Raw genomic sequence first — 17168 nt, 5'->3', positions numbered from 1 at the left:
CTGCCATCTAATGGCATAATAATGTAACTTCTGTTGCTGTTTACGGTCAGGGACTATTTTTTCCAGCGGAAGGAAGGCTTTTAATGATTTTACTTCATGAAAGTTGCATTAATACATATTTTTTGGCTTTAATATTTGTATTGTGTGGAAACCATTTTATAAAAGCAATAAGCCCCGTGAAGCCGTGGTTTACAGTGAATTTATAGTGAACTCGTCGTGCCTAGCAACGCCCCTTAGTTGTTATAAATTCACTGTAAACCACGGCTTCTTGAGGCTTATTGCTTTAATGTAAAGTGAGGCAAATTCATGTACTGCTTAGTAAGTTAAAATAAGAATTTTGAAATCAATACATTATAGAATATTAAATTAAAAAACATACCCAAATTAAAGGGGTCATGAACTGAGAAATCAAAATTCTTTTGACATATACAGTAAGAGGTCATTGTACTATAAAAACATCCTTTATGTTTCAGAACTCAAAATGTTCTCGTTAGTCTAAAAACAGCTTATATTGAAGCCAATCTGCCAAAATGATAGGAATGTGCCACTTTATTATGTAATAGTGTGGCTAAACACCACCTCTACAGAAGATCAACGCCTGCTTCTACGTCACTGCCTGTTTAGCCCCGCCCACCGATTTACGCATGTAGTAGGTAAATAACTAGAGAGGCAAACGCAGGTCTAAGCAGAAACCAAACAATAAAGATGGCTCTGAAGTCAGCAAGATGCTGTGCAGTACCAAGTTGTGGAAAAACACAGTCTTTGCAATGCCTTCCTTCTGATCCCAGCATTAGAAAAAAGTGGATTAACTTTATTTTTAAGGAAGTTCCAGACCACGTCAGTAAGAATAGCCAATCACAGCAGTGGGTGTTTACAATGAAGTCTCAGAGCAGACATGCCGCTTAAAACAGAGCATTCAAATCAGAGGGCTAAAATTAGAGTAGAAAATTATTAACTTTTTATGTGAAAATCATATCAACATTATAAGTGCACCTCAGGAAACATAAAATAATAATAAAAAAATGCAGTTCATGACCTCTTTAAAAACTATATGTTAGACAAATTAAGAAACAATATAGAAAAACTGTTTACAGTTAATATTTGTTTCTGACGATACATCCTGTGTGCTTCCTCCACACTCTATATTAGATATTCATGTTCTCTTAAGCTGGAGTATTTCCCACAAGTGTGGGGTTGTTTTATAAATACCAAAAATCCCTTTTCTGTTTGGTACCAGCAAACATCTTACCACGGGAATAAGCAATTTCTCAGCACTCATTCTCTTGCTGTCAGCAGTGTGTAGGACAAGAGCAGAATAAGAGGAACAGCTGTGGGTTTCAGCAGTCTAAGATAAACATTGGCAGAGAACACTGACCACAACTGGATTGATATAGGAGACTTGGAACGGGCAGCAATACAGTTTGGACTCAGGAATTGTTTTTATTATTTATTTATATATTTATTTTAATCAAAATAATGCTTTTATTCAGCAAGAACACAACGACTTTAACACTGTTACAAAAATAATTATTTCAAATAAATGCTGTTCTTTGGATTTGTTACTGATTAATAAATCCTGAAAATAAAACTATAAAGCAGCAGAGCTGTTTTTAACATTGATAATAATAAGAATTGTAATTGTTATTGTTACATACAAACTGTATAGGCTAATTTGTAAATTGTTATGTTGTAAATATGCTTAATGTATTTAACCTACTGCACACAACATGATCCATTTGACACTTCTATGGGCGGAAAAGTGTGTAAACACAAGCTGAGAACACATAATCAGCACAAGTGGCTAATTACTCTACATGTGTTGGGTTACCGCTCTGTGGGCCAAATGAGAATGTTCATTTATCAAAAATAAAACAACATGTCTTGTTGTCTGTTCATCATCCTAATAAAATAGAATCACATTGGTGACTGATTTGGAATGTTCTACATAAGCCTCGTTTTCACTGAAATTACCCGGAACAATTTGTCCCAGGAACTTTTTTCCCCCAGACCTGTTGCTGTCTGCGTTTCCATCATGGTCTAAAGTACCGTGAATCAACGTAGGACTGCGTGCGACTTTCCAGTTCCCACTGGATTTCGTCCTCCGCGTACAAGCTTAATAAAACCTGAACCTCGTCGTTGGTCCATCGTATTTTTAAACTCCAATTTTTGATACGAATAGCAAACAACTCTTGCTGCACTCAGCGCAAAAGACTTTTAAAAATGGTGGTTGAAATAAAATGCTAGTCAACCAATCAAAATGCTGCGTGAACTCAACCAGCATGTTCAGCGCCCAAGTCCCACCCCCGAAAGTTCATGAACTTTGAAAAAGTACTACCTCGTGAGCAGGGACTTTCTGAATACAACAGATCGTGACATTATCAGGTGACCTCTGGCACCATAACAGGTCCACAGAATGAAGGAGGGTGAGAGTCTATAAACAGAGAGTCTGAACCAGTGAAGGAAAAGACCACCAGGGTGTTTGTTTATCAATCCCATAATACATAGCTCATCACAGTGTGTTATATGGGATTGTCTTCATAAGGAATATATGCAATGCTGCCTTAGAATTGAAGTATCATAATAATGAGGTATCATACCATTATCTTTTTCCTTTTGAAACAGACTATGATGTTGTGTTGGTTTTGAAACAGTCATAATTTTTTTTAGGTAGAAATACAATCTCTCCAACATCAACAGTATGGTGTAAAAAGAAAGCCATTTCTGTTCCACAATGTCTGTAAAGCTGCGATATCAAAGAATCAATCACCAGATCACTGCAACACCAACACTACACAAATGGGTCTCGTTGTTGAGGGGTCTGGGACAGTACTTGTTGATTTGTCCAATTCATTAATCTAGCCCAAAGGAACACAGCTAGAAGACATTGTTCGAGCAAATAACTTTCACAATGTCAGCGCAACGTGACTTTAAATCTGTCACTCAACATTCCCATAGGAACCTCTGCTATGAATACAGGCTAAAGGTCATTTCTGGCTTAAGCATTTTTAGGGAGGAACATAAGAGTATTGTTAACCCAAAACAATACCAAAAACATTTATGCATTAGAAACTGGATGGGTGATGAAACAACAACTCTGAAAGCAGAACGCTCTTAAAGAACAACTTTCTGACACCTTCATGGCAACCCGAAAACAGGAAGTAACACATACAAATGCACACATACAGCATCAGTGTTAACCAGCATATGGTTTCAGGGTTATTCATTTATAAATAAATAAATACATAAGTGTTACATTTTATTTGAGTGTCTTTGTTGCAACTGTCCTAACCCTATGGTTAGTGCGTGTTAATTAATATACTCAGTACTTAAATGTATAATTACACTGTAACAAAACATTTTTTAAAAAAACATAAATAAGCCACATTTGTTGTGCCCATTATTTTTTTAGATACTGTTTAACATCCATAAGCATTAATGAACCTGTGTTTCACCCTCTGAAGAAATGGTTCTATCAGGAGCTTCATATAGAACCCTTTAGGGGTTCCCATCATCAGATCATATTATGTATTATGTATTTGATGAATTAATTTTGTTTTAATTAATGTTTAAATTTTGATTACATTTTATGAATTAAACAGTTTGCAAACATATTATCAGTAGAAAAACATTAAACATGTAAGTATTATGTAAACATTTAAGACATTTATCCTAATATAGAACCTTTTTTGCCATAGATTGTTCTTTAATATTCAGTCAAGAACCCTATATATAGAATCCCACGGTGCTGATTTGCAACTTTACCTGAATGCTGTGTCATATTAACAATATTATTAATTGAATCGGGGTCCGGCACTTGCATCGCTTCATAAAACTGAGGATAAACCGCTGGAGTCACATGGAGTACTTTCATGATGTCTTTACTACCTTTCTGGGCCTTAAAATGGCAGTTGTGTAGCTGTCAGTGGAGGGACAGAAATCTCTCAGATTTCATCAAAAATATCTTAATTTGTGTTCCAAAGATGAACGAAAGTTTTATGGGTTTGGAACGACATGAGGAAGAGTAATTAATGACAGAATTTTCATTTTTGGGAGAACAAACCCTTTAAATGAAATAGAAAAGATTTTGAGAAAAGATTAAAACTTTACTCAACACTCCACTGACACCATGTAGCCTATTTTCATTTTGTTGTACATTAACTGCCAACATTTCCCCGCCTCCCTCCCTCTGTGTCAGCAAGAGCAGGGGGCTGGACTGCACTGACAGAACTCTTACAGACACTGCAGGCTTTTTCAGCATTTAGAGTCAGCGAGAAAGACACAAGACTTAGTCTAAGAAGCAAGATTAAGAAAAGGAGCTATTCAAATGTTTTTTTCTAGATGGTGATAGAAAAGTGAGAAGTCTAGCCTTGCTTGGAAACACAAGGTAGTTGGAGAGGCACCTGAAGAAAGACAACTTTTGAAGAGAATTTTCTTGTATGGAATTGCTCAGGATTAAAGCATAAGCTGTTTTCAATATTTATTTGTCAATTTGCAAGTCTCTTTCACTCTTTGACCATGAGGCACATCTATCTGCTGAGTCTGGGTGAGTCACACTTCAGATGTTTTTAGGATTGAAGTTTCCACTGATGAATGTAGAGACAGATGTTTGTATGGAGCCACTGTGTGGTTTTGCTAACTCAAATGTTGCCCTGCCAACCACTGTGTAATTGTTGCTGCTTTAAAAATAGAGAAACAGCAAATGGCCAATGAGAGGAAACTGCCACAGATAGGAAAATATGATGTCACCATGGGGTATTTTTCGTGAGAATCAGGGCCCATAAGCTCTAGTTATCTGGAAAGCACCAGCTGAATGTGAGTGATGAATGGAGAAGAAACAGAGGGTTCTGCTCCTGTTCTCATAGTCTTAAGACATTCAAGTGTTTGGAAAAGAACCGTGAAATAAAGTGAAAGTATCAGCTGTAGATCTGGTTATTTGTACATGATTTTGGGCAAGAGATTGTTGTGAAACAAGGACTGCTATGTATTCCAACACTGTCCTCATGCCCCTTCAAAGACACTGTAATCGTAAAATCACATTATACTTTGTGAGTTTAGTCTGGGATGTTGTGGGACAATGATAAGTGAAACTGGGCGTTGTTTAGCTCAAAATTAAAGGGTTAGTTCAGCCAAATATGACAATTCTGTCATTATTTACTCACCTTCACTCTTAGGAAAAAAAAGTTAAATGGGGTTGAAGAACTCAGTTGACTCAGTTTTAATATGGATCTATATAAGGAGAAATGTCTTAAATGTTTGCATAATACTTTCATGTTTAACATGTTATTTAATTTATTTCTATTGATAAAGTTTGTTTACAGGCTGATTAATTCGTAAAATTTAATTCAAATGAAAAATAAATGAAAACAAAATTAATCAATAAAAATTAAATCCATAAAATTATCCCATGATTGGAACCCCTAAAAGGTTCTATGAAGAACCTATACTATCTTCTACTGTATATAAGAATGTTTTAACCTGTATGACTTCTGTGAAACGCAAATAAAGATATTACCAAACCATTTTGATGACCAATGACAAAAAACACTGAGACGTTTCTCAAAATATCTTCCACAAAGTAGTAATTTTTGGGTGAACTATCCCTTTAAAGTTTGAAGTTGCGTGGCTTTGATTTTGACAATGGAAAAATGTTGGCGGAAACCAAATTAGGACAGGAAATCCAAGGTGTTTTCATGTGTCCACACAGCTGAGAGGCCCAGGAAGATGGGATGGTGACATCAAACCAAGGGCAAACTATGAAGAGGGGGAAAAAATGTTACATAAACCTTACTGAAGAATAAGAACAAAATCATAAAATAATTTTTGTCTGGTGCTTACACAATAATGAGCAAGACCACACCTTAGGTTGTGATGGAGTCACCACTTTGGCTTGTAAAAAGTGTTACACCACTTTTTAAGAGTCTTGGGTGACCCTGCCTGTGGTCAGAGCATGTGACAGTGTGTCTGTCGGTCTGAGTGCTGGATCTGTAAGTTAAATCTGTTAGTTACAGTGCTGCACAGCGCCTCACCCAGAGCACTCATACTTCCTGAATGGCCATCATGAGTGTATATAGCATTAGATTAATAGAATTATTCTTTTCTTTGATGCTTCTTCCAACGGTCGTCTACTCAGATGTTATTCCTAGTAAATAAGTGTCAATTTAGCCATTATTGGCAATAAATCAAGTTGATTTTGGAAGTCTAAGAAAATAAGATGAGCTCAGTTTGACATGCATGGCACTTAAATGTCTACGTCATGGATGACACTTAACAGTTTTCACAGTTTGCATACAGTGATGTCCAATGTTCTGAGGCCACTAGTGAAAATGCTTATACTTTCTATTAAACACAAACATTTTAATTGCATAACTTCTTAAAAAAGTGAAAAGTTGAATTGAAAATGAATTTCAGAATTTCTTTTGGCATTTGGTTCTGTTTATTTGCAAGTTGTTGTATAAAAATTCGGTAACACTTTAGTATAGGGAACACATATAGACTATTAACTACGACTTTTCCCTCAATAAACTCCTAATTTAGTGCTTATTAATAGTTAGTAAGGTAGTTGTTAAGTTTAGGTATTAGGTAGGATTAAGAATGTAGAATAAGGTCATGCAGATTACAGATTTATAATTACATGCAGATTTATAATTACTAATAAATAGCCAATATTCGAGTAATATGCATGCTAATAAGCAACTAGTTAAAAGACCCTAAAATAAAGTGTTACCAAAAATTCCCATATTTTCAACATATTCGCAGACCTTTGGACTCACTATATGTGCTTCAAGCTAAACACCAAAGACACTAAACTTGCAGTAACAGACTCTTTATTTTTGCTTGTAGGTATTTTATTGACACTGACAGAGAGCACTGTGAGTGAATGCCCCGATGGATATAAAAGATTTACGAAGGGGCACTATACAAACTGTACAGGTATGAATAAAAAGACAAACATATGATACTTTTGTTGATATAGCTGTCTATTATTGAATAGCTGGGAATTGTACTGCAGATAGGATACATTTATGTACTGAATCAGCACTTATTAATGAATTAAAAATAAAAATAAAGAAAAAAGTGCTGTGGTTATTCATACTGTTTTTGTCATTGCTATAGATGAAGATGAGTGTGAGTCTGAACCACTCATTTGTGGAGAAAATGCAAGATGTCTCAACACAAATGGCAGTTACTACTGTCTGTGTCAAGAAGGGTTCACACCAACTCATAATTTCACAGCAAAGGATGGTAGTGTATGCCAAGGTAAAGAGAGCTTGATATGATACATCTCATATGACCTCTGAGCAGCAGAAACAACATCTGAATCTCTGTTCATTTCATTCCAGACATCAATGAATGTGTGGATCAAAGCATTGATTGTGGTCCTAATGCAAATTGTGTAAATGCTGAAGGAGGTTATTCCTGCACATGTGAACCTGGCTACATTTCCAGCAATGGGAAAGAGATGTTTTCTGCAGGACAAGGAATTCAATGTATTGGTAAGAAACTATTAGAGCTAAACATCTATTGTGCAACATTGCTTTTGGTCTAATGTGAGAGTTTTCAGATGACATGTTTTGTTTATTGTCTGTCTCTAAATTACAGACAGAGATGTATGCACCGATCCCAGTATTTGTGGAATAAATGCAACATGTCATAACACGTACAGTAATTTCTATTGCATCTGTGCTGCGGGCTTCAGACTGAAGTCAGGAGAAACTAACTTCACTGATCCAAATGAATCCTGCATGAGTAGGTCTTTTAAAACTGTAAAGTTTTGACATTGAAATTTGAGTTTATTTTTTAGAAATGTAAGATCCTTCTCCAACATGTTGTTTTCATGTTGTTAAAGGTGTTTGTGACATTGATAAATCCATCTGTGGAGAAGGAGGAGTCTGCCATAACAGCAAAGACGGCCATGAATGTGTGTGCAGGTCAGGATTCACCAACTATGGTCACAAACAAATGAAGTGCACAGGTTAGTGTTCTCTGTGAAGATCTGATCATTTTGGTTCCTAAATATCCATTTAATTTCATGCTTTCAAAAAAATCATAGCAATGGTTGCTTGCGTTTGCCCTTTCTGAACAGACTGTCAGTCTGTGCATTAGTGGTGTAGTTTTTTCGGTAACTCATTCTGCTAGTTACATTGATAGGTCAGTAGGTGGCGACAAGTAACTGTTACGAGTGAGTCATTGAATAAATCATTCAACCGATTTGTTTAAAAACATGATTCATTCAGAACAGGAACAACATGCCATAACTATATTTTGCTAGGAGACGGCTAATGATTAATTCTGCCGTGGCTTTGTTTGAAAATATTATATATATCTGCAGAGCAAAAATAGAAAAATGTAAATGACAATACTGTGTGTCAAATGTAAGTTACTCAATATGAACTTAAATGGCAGTTTTAAACAAGAACATCTGAATCTCTGTTCATTTCATTCCAGACATCAATGAATGTGTGGATCAAAGCATTGATTGTGGTCCTAATGCAAAATGTAACAATTCTGGTGGAGGTTATTCCTGCACATGTGAAACTGGCTACATTTCCAGCAATGGGAAAGAGATGTTTATTGCAGGACAGGGAATTCAATGTATTGATAAGAAACTATTAGAGCAACAGACATTTTGTGGCCATTAATTGTGTAACATTACTTTTGGTCTAATGTGAGAGTTTTCAGGTCCTTTAAAACTGTAAAGTTTTGACATTGAAATTTGAGTTTAGTTTTTAAAAATGTAACCCATAAAACTAGTTTTGTTTATATACATTGGTGTGTTTAGGTTGATTCCGTGATATTAAATAATATTTTTGACTTCAATAAAGCTTTTTTGTTGTGCAAATACACTAAATCTGTTGATCTGAATATCAGCTGTGATCACAGCCGCACTTTTGCTTCTGTGATACTGCTTAACAGTTATATAAATTTCTTTTCAGAGCTCAAGTGTAACACAATTATAAGTGAGAGCAAAGCATCCCAGGTACTGCATAACTTTACTAGTATACTGACACAGAATATTAGTCATTCGTAAACAAGGATGCTGATCTCTCTTTTTCTCTGTGTTGTCTGTGTAGGCATCTCCAGAGCTAACAAAACTTGTCTCCTTCATGAACAACAACTGTTTGGCACTGAAGAAGAGCGAGTCTGTCAGTTTTAAACAAGGGGGCGGAGAAAGACTTCTTGAGGTGACACCTTGTAAAATACAATATTTAAAAAAAAAAAAAAAGAGTGATTAATTTGTATTGAATGTGAACTTGTAGCATACTTCAAAACTTAAAAGTACAGTATATGTTTAAAAAACAGTATTTGCAGATAATCTAATATTAATAAAATAAAAAGCCACTTAAAGGGTTAGTTCACCCCCCAGAATGAAAATTCTGTCATCATTTACTCACCCTCAAGCCGTTCCACACCTGTAAGACTTTCGTTCATCTTCAGAACACAAATTGAGATATTTTTGATGACAGAATGCTGTCATATTTCCTTCCATTGACTGCCTTTGCAACTACCACTGTGATGCTTCAAAAAATTCATAAAGAGATCGGAAAATTAATCCATATGAATCGAGCGTTTTAGTCCAAATTTTCTAAAGAGAGCTGATCGCTTGAAGAACCAGTGGGGTTCATTCTCATGTGCTACGCAGCACATTTTTGACCGAAGAGGACCAGAGGGTTAAAAAAAAAAAACACTTATTTTGATGTGCACATGCAGAGTATTTGAATAGAATTTTAACTGTAGTGTGTTATTCGGAATTAAAAAAGTTAATTCATTTTAAATGTACTAAGTCTTTACAAATTTGTAATTACAAATATATTTATAAATATATGACATACAAGTAGAAATGACAATAAAGTATATTTTAGTTTTTTCACAAATGCTTGTCAGTAGTACACTTTAACCATATTTCAAAGACAGCAGAAGTAACTATGAAATTGTACATAAATATGGACTAAATCTTAAAGTGGGCAGAAAAGCATTGGATTTAGCATAAATTTAAACTACATTTTCATGTAATTGTAATTAACATGCATTAAATGTCTGAAAACATTCAATTTGCACTCAAAGATATTCTTTTAAACTTAACATTTTTGCTGAAGAGTACTTCTTTTTCACAAGGGTATGCTAAATCATGTATGTTAAAGAGCCTTGCATACATTAAATAATGTAACAGATTAAAACAGCTATGCTCAAATAAGTGCTTATACTCAAACATCATCTTGATACACAAATCTCATCTCTCCCATTTTACCCACCCCATACAGGCGTTTCTGAGTGCTTTAGATAGTCTGCTTGACGGTGGCTTCCAAGGTGGTAACCATGAAGTGTCAGCAATGTTTAATATTGTGGAACGCATGCTAAAACTGATAGGACCTCTGCTGTCAGAAAGCCAGACCAAGAGATCAAGCAATAAAACCGGTAAGAAATAGGTCCACACTGAAATATTACACTTCGGTACCAGAAAACTGCTTCACTGAGTTTTTTCTTACATTATCAATGTGGTTTTTGCCCTACAGAGGTGGAGCTGTTGGTAAAGTGGGGCAAATCTCCACCTGAGGGTGATTTCAATATATCCTCCAGCCGCACACAGTTTACATCCCACTGGGACACAGCAACAGGAAATACATACCTTGGTATATATTCTTAATCACATTTACAGAGTAAAGTAACATATATATATATATATATATATATATATATATATATATATATATATATATATATATATATATACACATATGTATATATATATATATATATATATATGTATATATAAATTGACCATATTTTTTTTTCACGCAGTATAAACCTATTTTTTACTGTCTTTGTGCATCAACCAGGCTTTACGACTGCAGCTCTTCTCAGCTATAAAGGTCTGGAAGAATCACTCAACCGCTATTTTAACCATTTAGAAACACGGAAAAAGCAGACTTTTAAGATAAATTCAAAAGTAGTAACTGCCACTGTTAGTAATACAGAGACTGACAATCTACAGAAACCAGTAAATCTCACGTTTTCTCACTTGGAGGTATGGAACAGTTTGCTCTCAATGTACCACATACAATGTACTACACCAATGTGATGTATTCTTAATGCATTTTTCTAAATGTACATTTCCCTCCAGAACACAAATGAGACACATATCTGTGTGTTTTGGGATCCTAAACTGAAAGGGGGCGCGTGGTCAAAAGAAGGCTGCACTAGAGTGAACTCCAATGATGTCCAGACTGTCTGCTCCTGTACTCACCTCAGCAGCTTTGCTGTGCTGATGGCTCTCTATGACATTGGGGTTTGTACTCTTTAACTATTGTCACCACAACAGCTAATCCTGTATTTCCTGTAAATTCTGTAACCATTTACTCACCCTCATGTTGTTCCAAACCCGTAAGTCTTTCATTCATCTTTGGAACACAAAATTAAGATTTTTTTTTAATGAAATCTGAGAGATTTCTGTCCCTAAATTGACAGTCCACGCAACTACCACTTTGATGCTTCAAAAACATCAATGGTACATCAATGGCTGCGTCCAAAAGCTGAAAATATGGTGGCAAGTAGACAACAAGGTACATCTAAATCCAATGATCTGTCTGTCTGTCTGAGATGAGACAAGCAGCATAGAAATATCTTTCGCTGCCTATGATATCCCTCCATCCTATACGTTTAGTTCCGTGTCAGTTGAGCTAAAAATTCAAGTGGCACCTGAAAGTTACAGCTGGTCGTCAGTTTGTGTGTAAAAACAGCAAAACAAAAGCAGCTGTGAATTTACAGTTCTTTACTGTAATCTACTTTACAGTGTTACTGTAATAATACCGTGCACTGAATTAAAACTCATTTCATTTGAGGAAACCAATTTTTTAAATTGGTCAGTTGAAATTATGTATTTATACTGTGTTAGTAATGTGAGGATATTAGTACTGTGAACTTTTCATTTGAACTTATTTTAACTTATTTCACAACCATAAACTTCAAAACCATAAACACCTGATCACATTTTCCCTTTGCTTTCATTGCCATAAATGTGTCTTATAAAGACACAGTTACAGCAGCCAGAGAAAAACTAACATTGAAAAGTCAAGGGTCAAGAGCCCAACTAAAGCAAACACTGATCACCAAAATGGCGACCAATTTCAAATGAAACAATAAAACATCAACATCTATCCTCAATTTTTTACAGTGTATGTTTTTGAACAACTTTTGATTTCATTTCTAGTGAGAAATTAGTATTATATGGTAGTATATACGAAAGATCTCTCTGCTTTGATGTAGATCATTAAACTGTTATGCTGCTTAAGAACTCAGTTCGGGAGGAACTATTTGCGAAGTCATTGCCTGATAGGGCAAAGATGAAACAAGTCAGCTGCTTAAGCTTTCGGACGCAGCCAATAACATATTAATAAGACAGTCATACAGAATTATGGGCAAGGGTCATTATCAAATGAAATAATATGAAGGAAGAAGGGAAAAAAATAAGGAAGCTTGTTTAAAAAAAAAAAAAAAAGTAACTGTAACTTTTTATCTCACATTTCTCTCACAAGTGTGAATATTAACAGAAATAAAAGTGAGAATTGCAAGATGTAAATTCACAATTATCAGTTTATAATTTGCAACTGTGAAATCTAAAGAAAAGAGATCTATCAGAAAAAGTCAGAATTGTGAGATAAAAATTGCTATTACCCTTTTTACGTTTTATTCTGTGGCGGAAACAAACTTCCATAGATCACACACTGATCGTAGGGTGAAATCTGTTAAAGAGAATCTTAATTTTTCTCAACCAGGATGTATATGAGCTGACTCTGATCACATGGGTGGGACTGCCACTGTCTCTGGTCTGCCTCCTCATCTGCATTATCACATTTTACTTGGTGCGATCTATCCAGAGCACACGCAACACCATCCACCTGCACCTCTGCATCAGCCTCTTCATCGCCTACTTTGTGTTCCTCGTGGGCATCACCCGCACAGAAAATGAGGTAAACTCTGGTTTCACACGAGTTCATAGTTCTGGGTTTGTTTGTCTGGGTCTGAAGTGATAATAAACATCCTGTGTGTTCACCTCCTGTCCTCGTGCTGTGATTCAGGTGGGCTGTGCAGTTGTTGCGGGCGTGCTGCACTATTTCTTCCTGGCTTCGTTCTGCTGGATGTGTCTGGAAGGAGTGCAGCTGTTCCGCATGGTGGTGCTGGTCTTCAACACAACGCTGAGACCCATCTATATGATTGCCGCTGGTTATGGAGTTCCTGCTGTTATCGTTGCAATTTCAGCCACAGTGAATGCAAGTGGATATGGCACTCCGGGCTAGTGAGTTTTAGGCATAACTGATGTCTAATCAGAATTTATTATTTATTTATTTATGATGGTATTAAGATGTTTTTCTTTATCTTCAGCTGTTGGCTCAACATTCAAGATGGTTTCATTTGGAGCTTTTATGGGCCCGTTTGCGCCATAATTATTGTAAGTACTGTTGCACTTTCCACAAATAGATTAGAAAACAGGATCTGAAAGGCAATGACAGGAGCGACATGTCACAAGAATGACAATGACATTTTATTTAATTTATTTGATAATAAACAATAATAGACATTAAAAGAATATAAATAATCAAATGGGTAAATGGCTTTCTAAATTGCAAAGGGTCCCAATGTTTTTGTCTGTGCGTGTGTCACAATTCAGAAACTGAAAAGTTTTTCCTGTATGTTTCAGGTTAATGTATTCTTCTTCCTCATAACAATATGGAAGCTGGCAGAAAAATTTTCCTCCCTCAACCCTGACTTAAACAATCTACACAAAATCAAGTGAGAAATGTTTTTAAACCCTGTATGTATACTATACCGGTCAAAAGCTTGGAATAATTATGATTTTCTTTTAATGTTTTTGAAGTCTCTTATGCTCACTAAGGCTGCATTTATTTGATCAAAAATAGAGTAAAAACAGTAATATTGTGAAATAATATTACAATTTAAAATAACTGTTTTCTATTGTAATATATTTTCAAATGTAATTTATTCCTGTGATGGCAAAGCTGAATTTTCAGCATCATTGCATCAGTGTCACATGATCCTTCAGAAATCATTCTAATATGCATTAATATTATATGCTTTTAGTATTTGTTACCATGCGCTGTAAGCAGCCTTCTTGAGCTTTTACATCTCCATCTCCACCTACAGGGCATTTACGGTCACTGCGATTGCTCAGCTGTGTGTCCTTGGCATCATGTGGGTGTTTGGATGTTTTCAGTTTAATAAAGACACTCTGGCAATGTCATACATCTTCACTATACTAAGCAGCCTGCAGGGGGTGCTGATGTTCATCTTGCATTGCTGGCTCTCAAAACAAGTGAGTCCTGTTTCTCCACTCATGGTGATACACAGATTAGCTACAAAAAAAAAAAAAGAAAAAATGGAATGATAGATCAATCATGGCTTTGTCAATAAATATAAAGGCTGAGACAGGTAATATTAAACATTAAACTCTGACACAAGAAAAGGGAATGATAAATAGAACAATAAAATGAACAATAGAATGAATTACAGTTTATTTATAATACCAGATTGTTTAGTGAGCAGAGACCAGGTTTAATAATGCTTGTCAGTTTTTGTGATATTAGAGGGCGGGACGATCAGAAAACATTTTTAATGCATATCTGTAAAGGTTACTTTTGTCAACAAGTGCATATAGACGACTTTAAAAGATCACATATATAGACTAAAAGCCAAACATCTCTCACAAACACATTTGTTTTGACGATCAAACGATGACCATACAAATGCACTGGCTAAAAAATCAGGACAATCAAACCGCCAGTGATCTGATGTGTGATATATGTGATAAATGTTTTTTTTTAATTTCCCCACAGGTGAGAGACGAGTATGCCAAATTCCTGTCAAGTATCTGTACACCACAGAAGAGGAAATATTCAGAGTTCAGCTCAAACCAAACAAGCAAATCGCAGGTAAACTCACTCTCAGTTAGGGACCGTTTAGCTCTTGCTATGCAGAAATGCAGAGAGCTAAGAGGTTGATGTTGTATATACATTGTTGGATTTATGTCTCAGTGCAGAGTCTGAAAATGCCTCAGCAGTACTGAAGTTTTTAAGGGCATTAAAGGGTTAGTTCACCCAAAAATGAAAATTCTGTCATTAATTACTCACCCTCATGTCGTTCCACACCCGTATAACCTTAAGATATTAAGATATTTTTGATGAAATCCGATGGCTCAGTGAGGCCTCCATTGCCAGCAAGATAATTAACACTTTCAGATGCCCAGAAAGCTACTAAAGACATATTTAAAACAGTTCATGTGAGAACAGTGGTTCAACTTTAATGTTATGAAGCGACGAGAATACTTGTTGTGCACCAATAAAACAAAATAACGACTTTATTCAACAATATCTAGTGATGGGCGATTACAAAACACTGCTTCATGAAGCTTCGAAGCTTTACAAATCTTTTGTTTCGAATCAGTAGTTCGGAGCGTGAATCAAACTGCCAAAGTCACGTGATTTCAGTAAATGAGGCTTTGTTACATCATAAGTGTTTCGAAATTTCAGTGGTTCACCACTGGGGAGTGTGACTTTGGCAGTTTGATACGTGCTCCGAACCAGTGATTCAAAACAAAAGATTTGTAAAGCTTCAAAGCTTCATGAAGCAGTGTTTCGAAATTGCTTTTTGGCGCACAAAAAGTATTCTTGTCGCTTTATAACACTAAGGTTGAACCACTGTAGTCACATGAACTGTTTTAAATATGTCTTTCGTAGCTTTCTGGGCATTGAAAGTGGTAATTGTCTTGCTGGCAATGGAGGCCTCACTGAGCCATCGGAATTTGATGAAGAATTTGAAGATGAACGAAGGTCTTAAGGGTGTGGAACGACATGAGAGTGAGTATGACAGAATTTTAATTTTTGAAAGAACTAACCCTTTAAATGTGTTTACTTGTTGCTTTGACATCATTGTCCATCAGAGCATGAGCTGAAGTATCCTCAACACAACAACTACACGGACATCAAAGATCACATATAACTGCTCGCTCAGATAGGAAACATTAGCATTTCTCAATGGCATTTCTCAGGGGAGGTGATGATCACTGGAGCATTTTAGTCATACTGAGCTGTGTTTTCTTTTAATAACCATTTGTGACTGTGAATATAAATGAGCTTGAGCTAGACAAATCATCTGTCTGCACTCTTTTGCAGGGCTCCAAGAGTGCTCAGCACACTGGTGAATCCCACATTTAGGAGGCCATGTCAACAGACCATCGACTTTATCATTCATTTGCAAGATGAAGTGTCACATTATCTCTCTATATCTGCTTTATGGAAATGATATTGTATTTGAGTGATTAGTAATTTAGGGGAACTTTTCTTTCCCTTAGTGTCATTTAAAAAAATGCCTTTAAAGATAAATGGTGTGTCTTTGATTATTGCTTTCTAACTTTGTATGTTTTTTGCCAGAATTTCTCTTCTATTTATTTAAGTTAAAAGAACATTCTACATATTACCGTTCAAAAGTTTAGGGTTGGCAAGTTTTTTGTTTGTTTTTTTGATGTCTTATGCTGCATTTATTTGTTAAAAATGCAATAAAAGTGATATTGTGTAATTTTTTTTTTTAGAATTTAAAATAACTTTTCTATTTTTAATATATTTTAAAATGTAATTTATTCCTGTGAACAAAGCTGAATTTCAGCATCATTACTCCAGTCTTCAGTGTCACATGATCCTTCAGAAATCATTCTAATGTGCTGATTTGATGCTCAAGAAACATTTATGATTATTATCAATGTTGAAATCAGTTTTGTTGCTTGATCATTTTGTTGATCATTCTGGATTCTTTGATGAATATTAAGTTCAAAAGAACATTTATTTGAAATAGAATCTTTTGTAGCATTATAAATGTCTTTACTGTCACTTTTGATAAATTTACTGCATCCTTGCTGAATAAATGTATCTCACCCCAAACATTTCAACGGTATAAGAATTTCATATTTTATTATATGAACGTATAATTGCTTTTGTCTGCTTGTGCCATGTGACACATTATAAAACAGTTAGTTCCTGTCCTTAATCCTGATTGGTCAATATCTGTGTTTTATTCATGATAAAACACGGCTATGACTTCTTCACCCAACGGTTCAGTGTATCACTACACAACACCCTTAGCAACCACTCTTAGCAACATAAACT

At 35.5% G+C, this 17168-nt stretch overlaps 1 protein-coding gene across 5 annotated transcripts in view; it reads left to right on the top strand.

Moving 5' to 3' along the window:
• LOC127508313 (adhesion G protein-coupled receptor E5) overlaps positions 1–16945 on the top strand; it is a 36270-nt gene extending 19325 nt beyond the window's left edge. The window contains exons 1-19 of one of the 5 annotated variants that reach the window (XM_051886105.1): positions 4237–4543; positions 6841–6930; positions 7114–7257; positions 7341–7493; positions 7600–7746; positions 7847–7972; positions 8934–8977; positions 9072–9182; positions 10260–10413; positions 10512–10628; positions 10836–11023; positions 11120–11284; positions 12771–12965; positions 13074–13291; positions 13378–13444; positions 13694–13785; positions 14158–14326; positions 14847–14942; positions 16182–16945. In XM_051886105.1, the coding sequence (XP_051742065.1) occupies positions 4516–4543; positions 6841–6930; positions 7114–7257; positions 7341–7493; positions 7600–7746; positions 7847–7972; positions 8934–8977; positions 9072–9182; positions 10260–10413; positions 10512–10628; positions 10836–11023; positions 11120–11284; positions 12771–12965; positions 13074–13291; positions 13378–13444; positions 13694–13785; positions 14158–14326; positions 14847–14942; positions 16182–16223 (2346 nt within the window). In that variant the 5' untranslated portion in view covers positions 4237–4515 and the 3' untranslated portion in view covers positions 16224–16945. Of the gene's footprint in view, positions 1–4236; positions 4544–6840; positions 6931–7113; positions 7258–7340; positions 7494–7599; positions 7747–7846; positions 7973–8933; positions 8978–9071; positions 9183–10259; positions 10414–10511; positions 10629–10835; positions 11024–11119; positions 11285–12770; positions 12966–13073; positions 13292–13377; positions 13445–13693; positions 13786–14157; positions 14327–14846; positions 14943–16181 lie in introns of those variants that run through there. The other 4 variants (XM_051886106.1, XM_051886108.1, XM_051886107.1 and 1 more) reach the window with 4 other exon arrangements.
• The last annotated feature ends 223 nt before the right edge of the window (positions 16946–17168 follow it).

Source organism: Ctenopharyngodon idella, chromosome 3, assembly GCF_019924925.1.
Source record: "Ctenopharyngodon idella isolate HZGC_01 chromosome 3, HZGC01, whole genome shotgun sequence".
In the NCBI taxonomy this organism is placed as follows: domain Eukaryota; kingdom Metazoa; phylum Chordata; class Actinopteri; order Cypriniformes; family Xenocyprididae; genus Ctenopharyngodon; species Ctenopharyngodon idella.
Note: the sequence above shows the minus strand (reverse complement) of the source record. Positions and strands in the feature narration are given on the sequence as shown.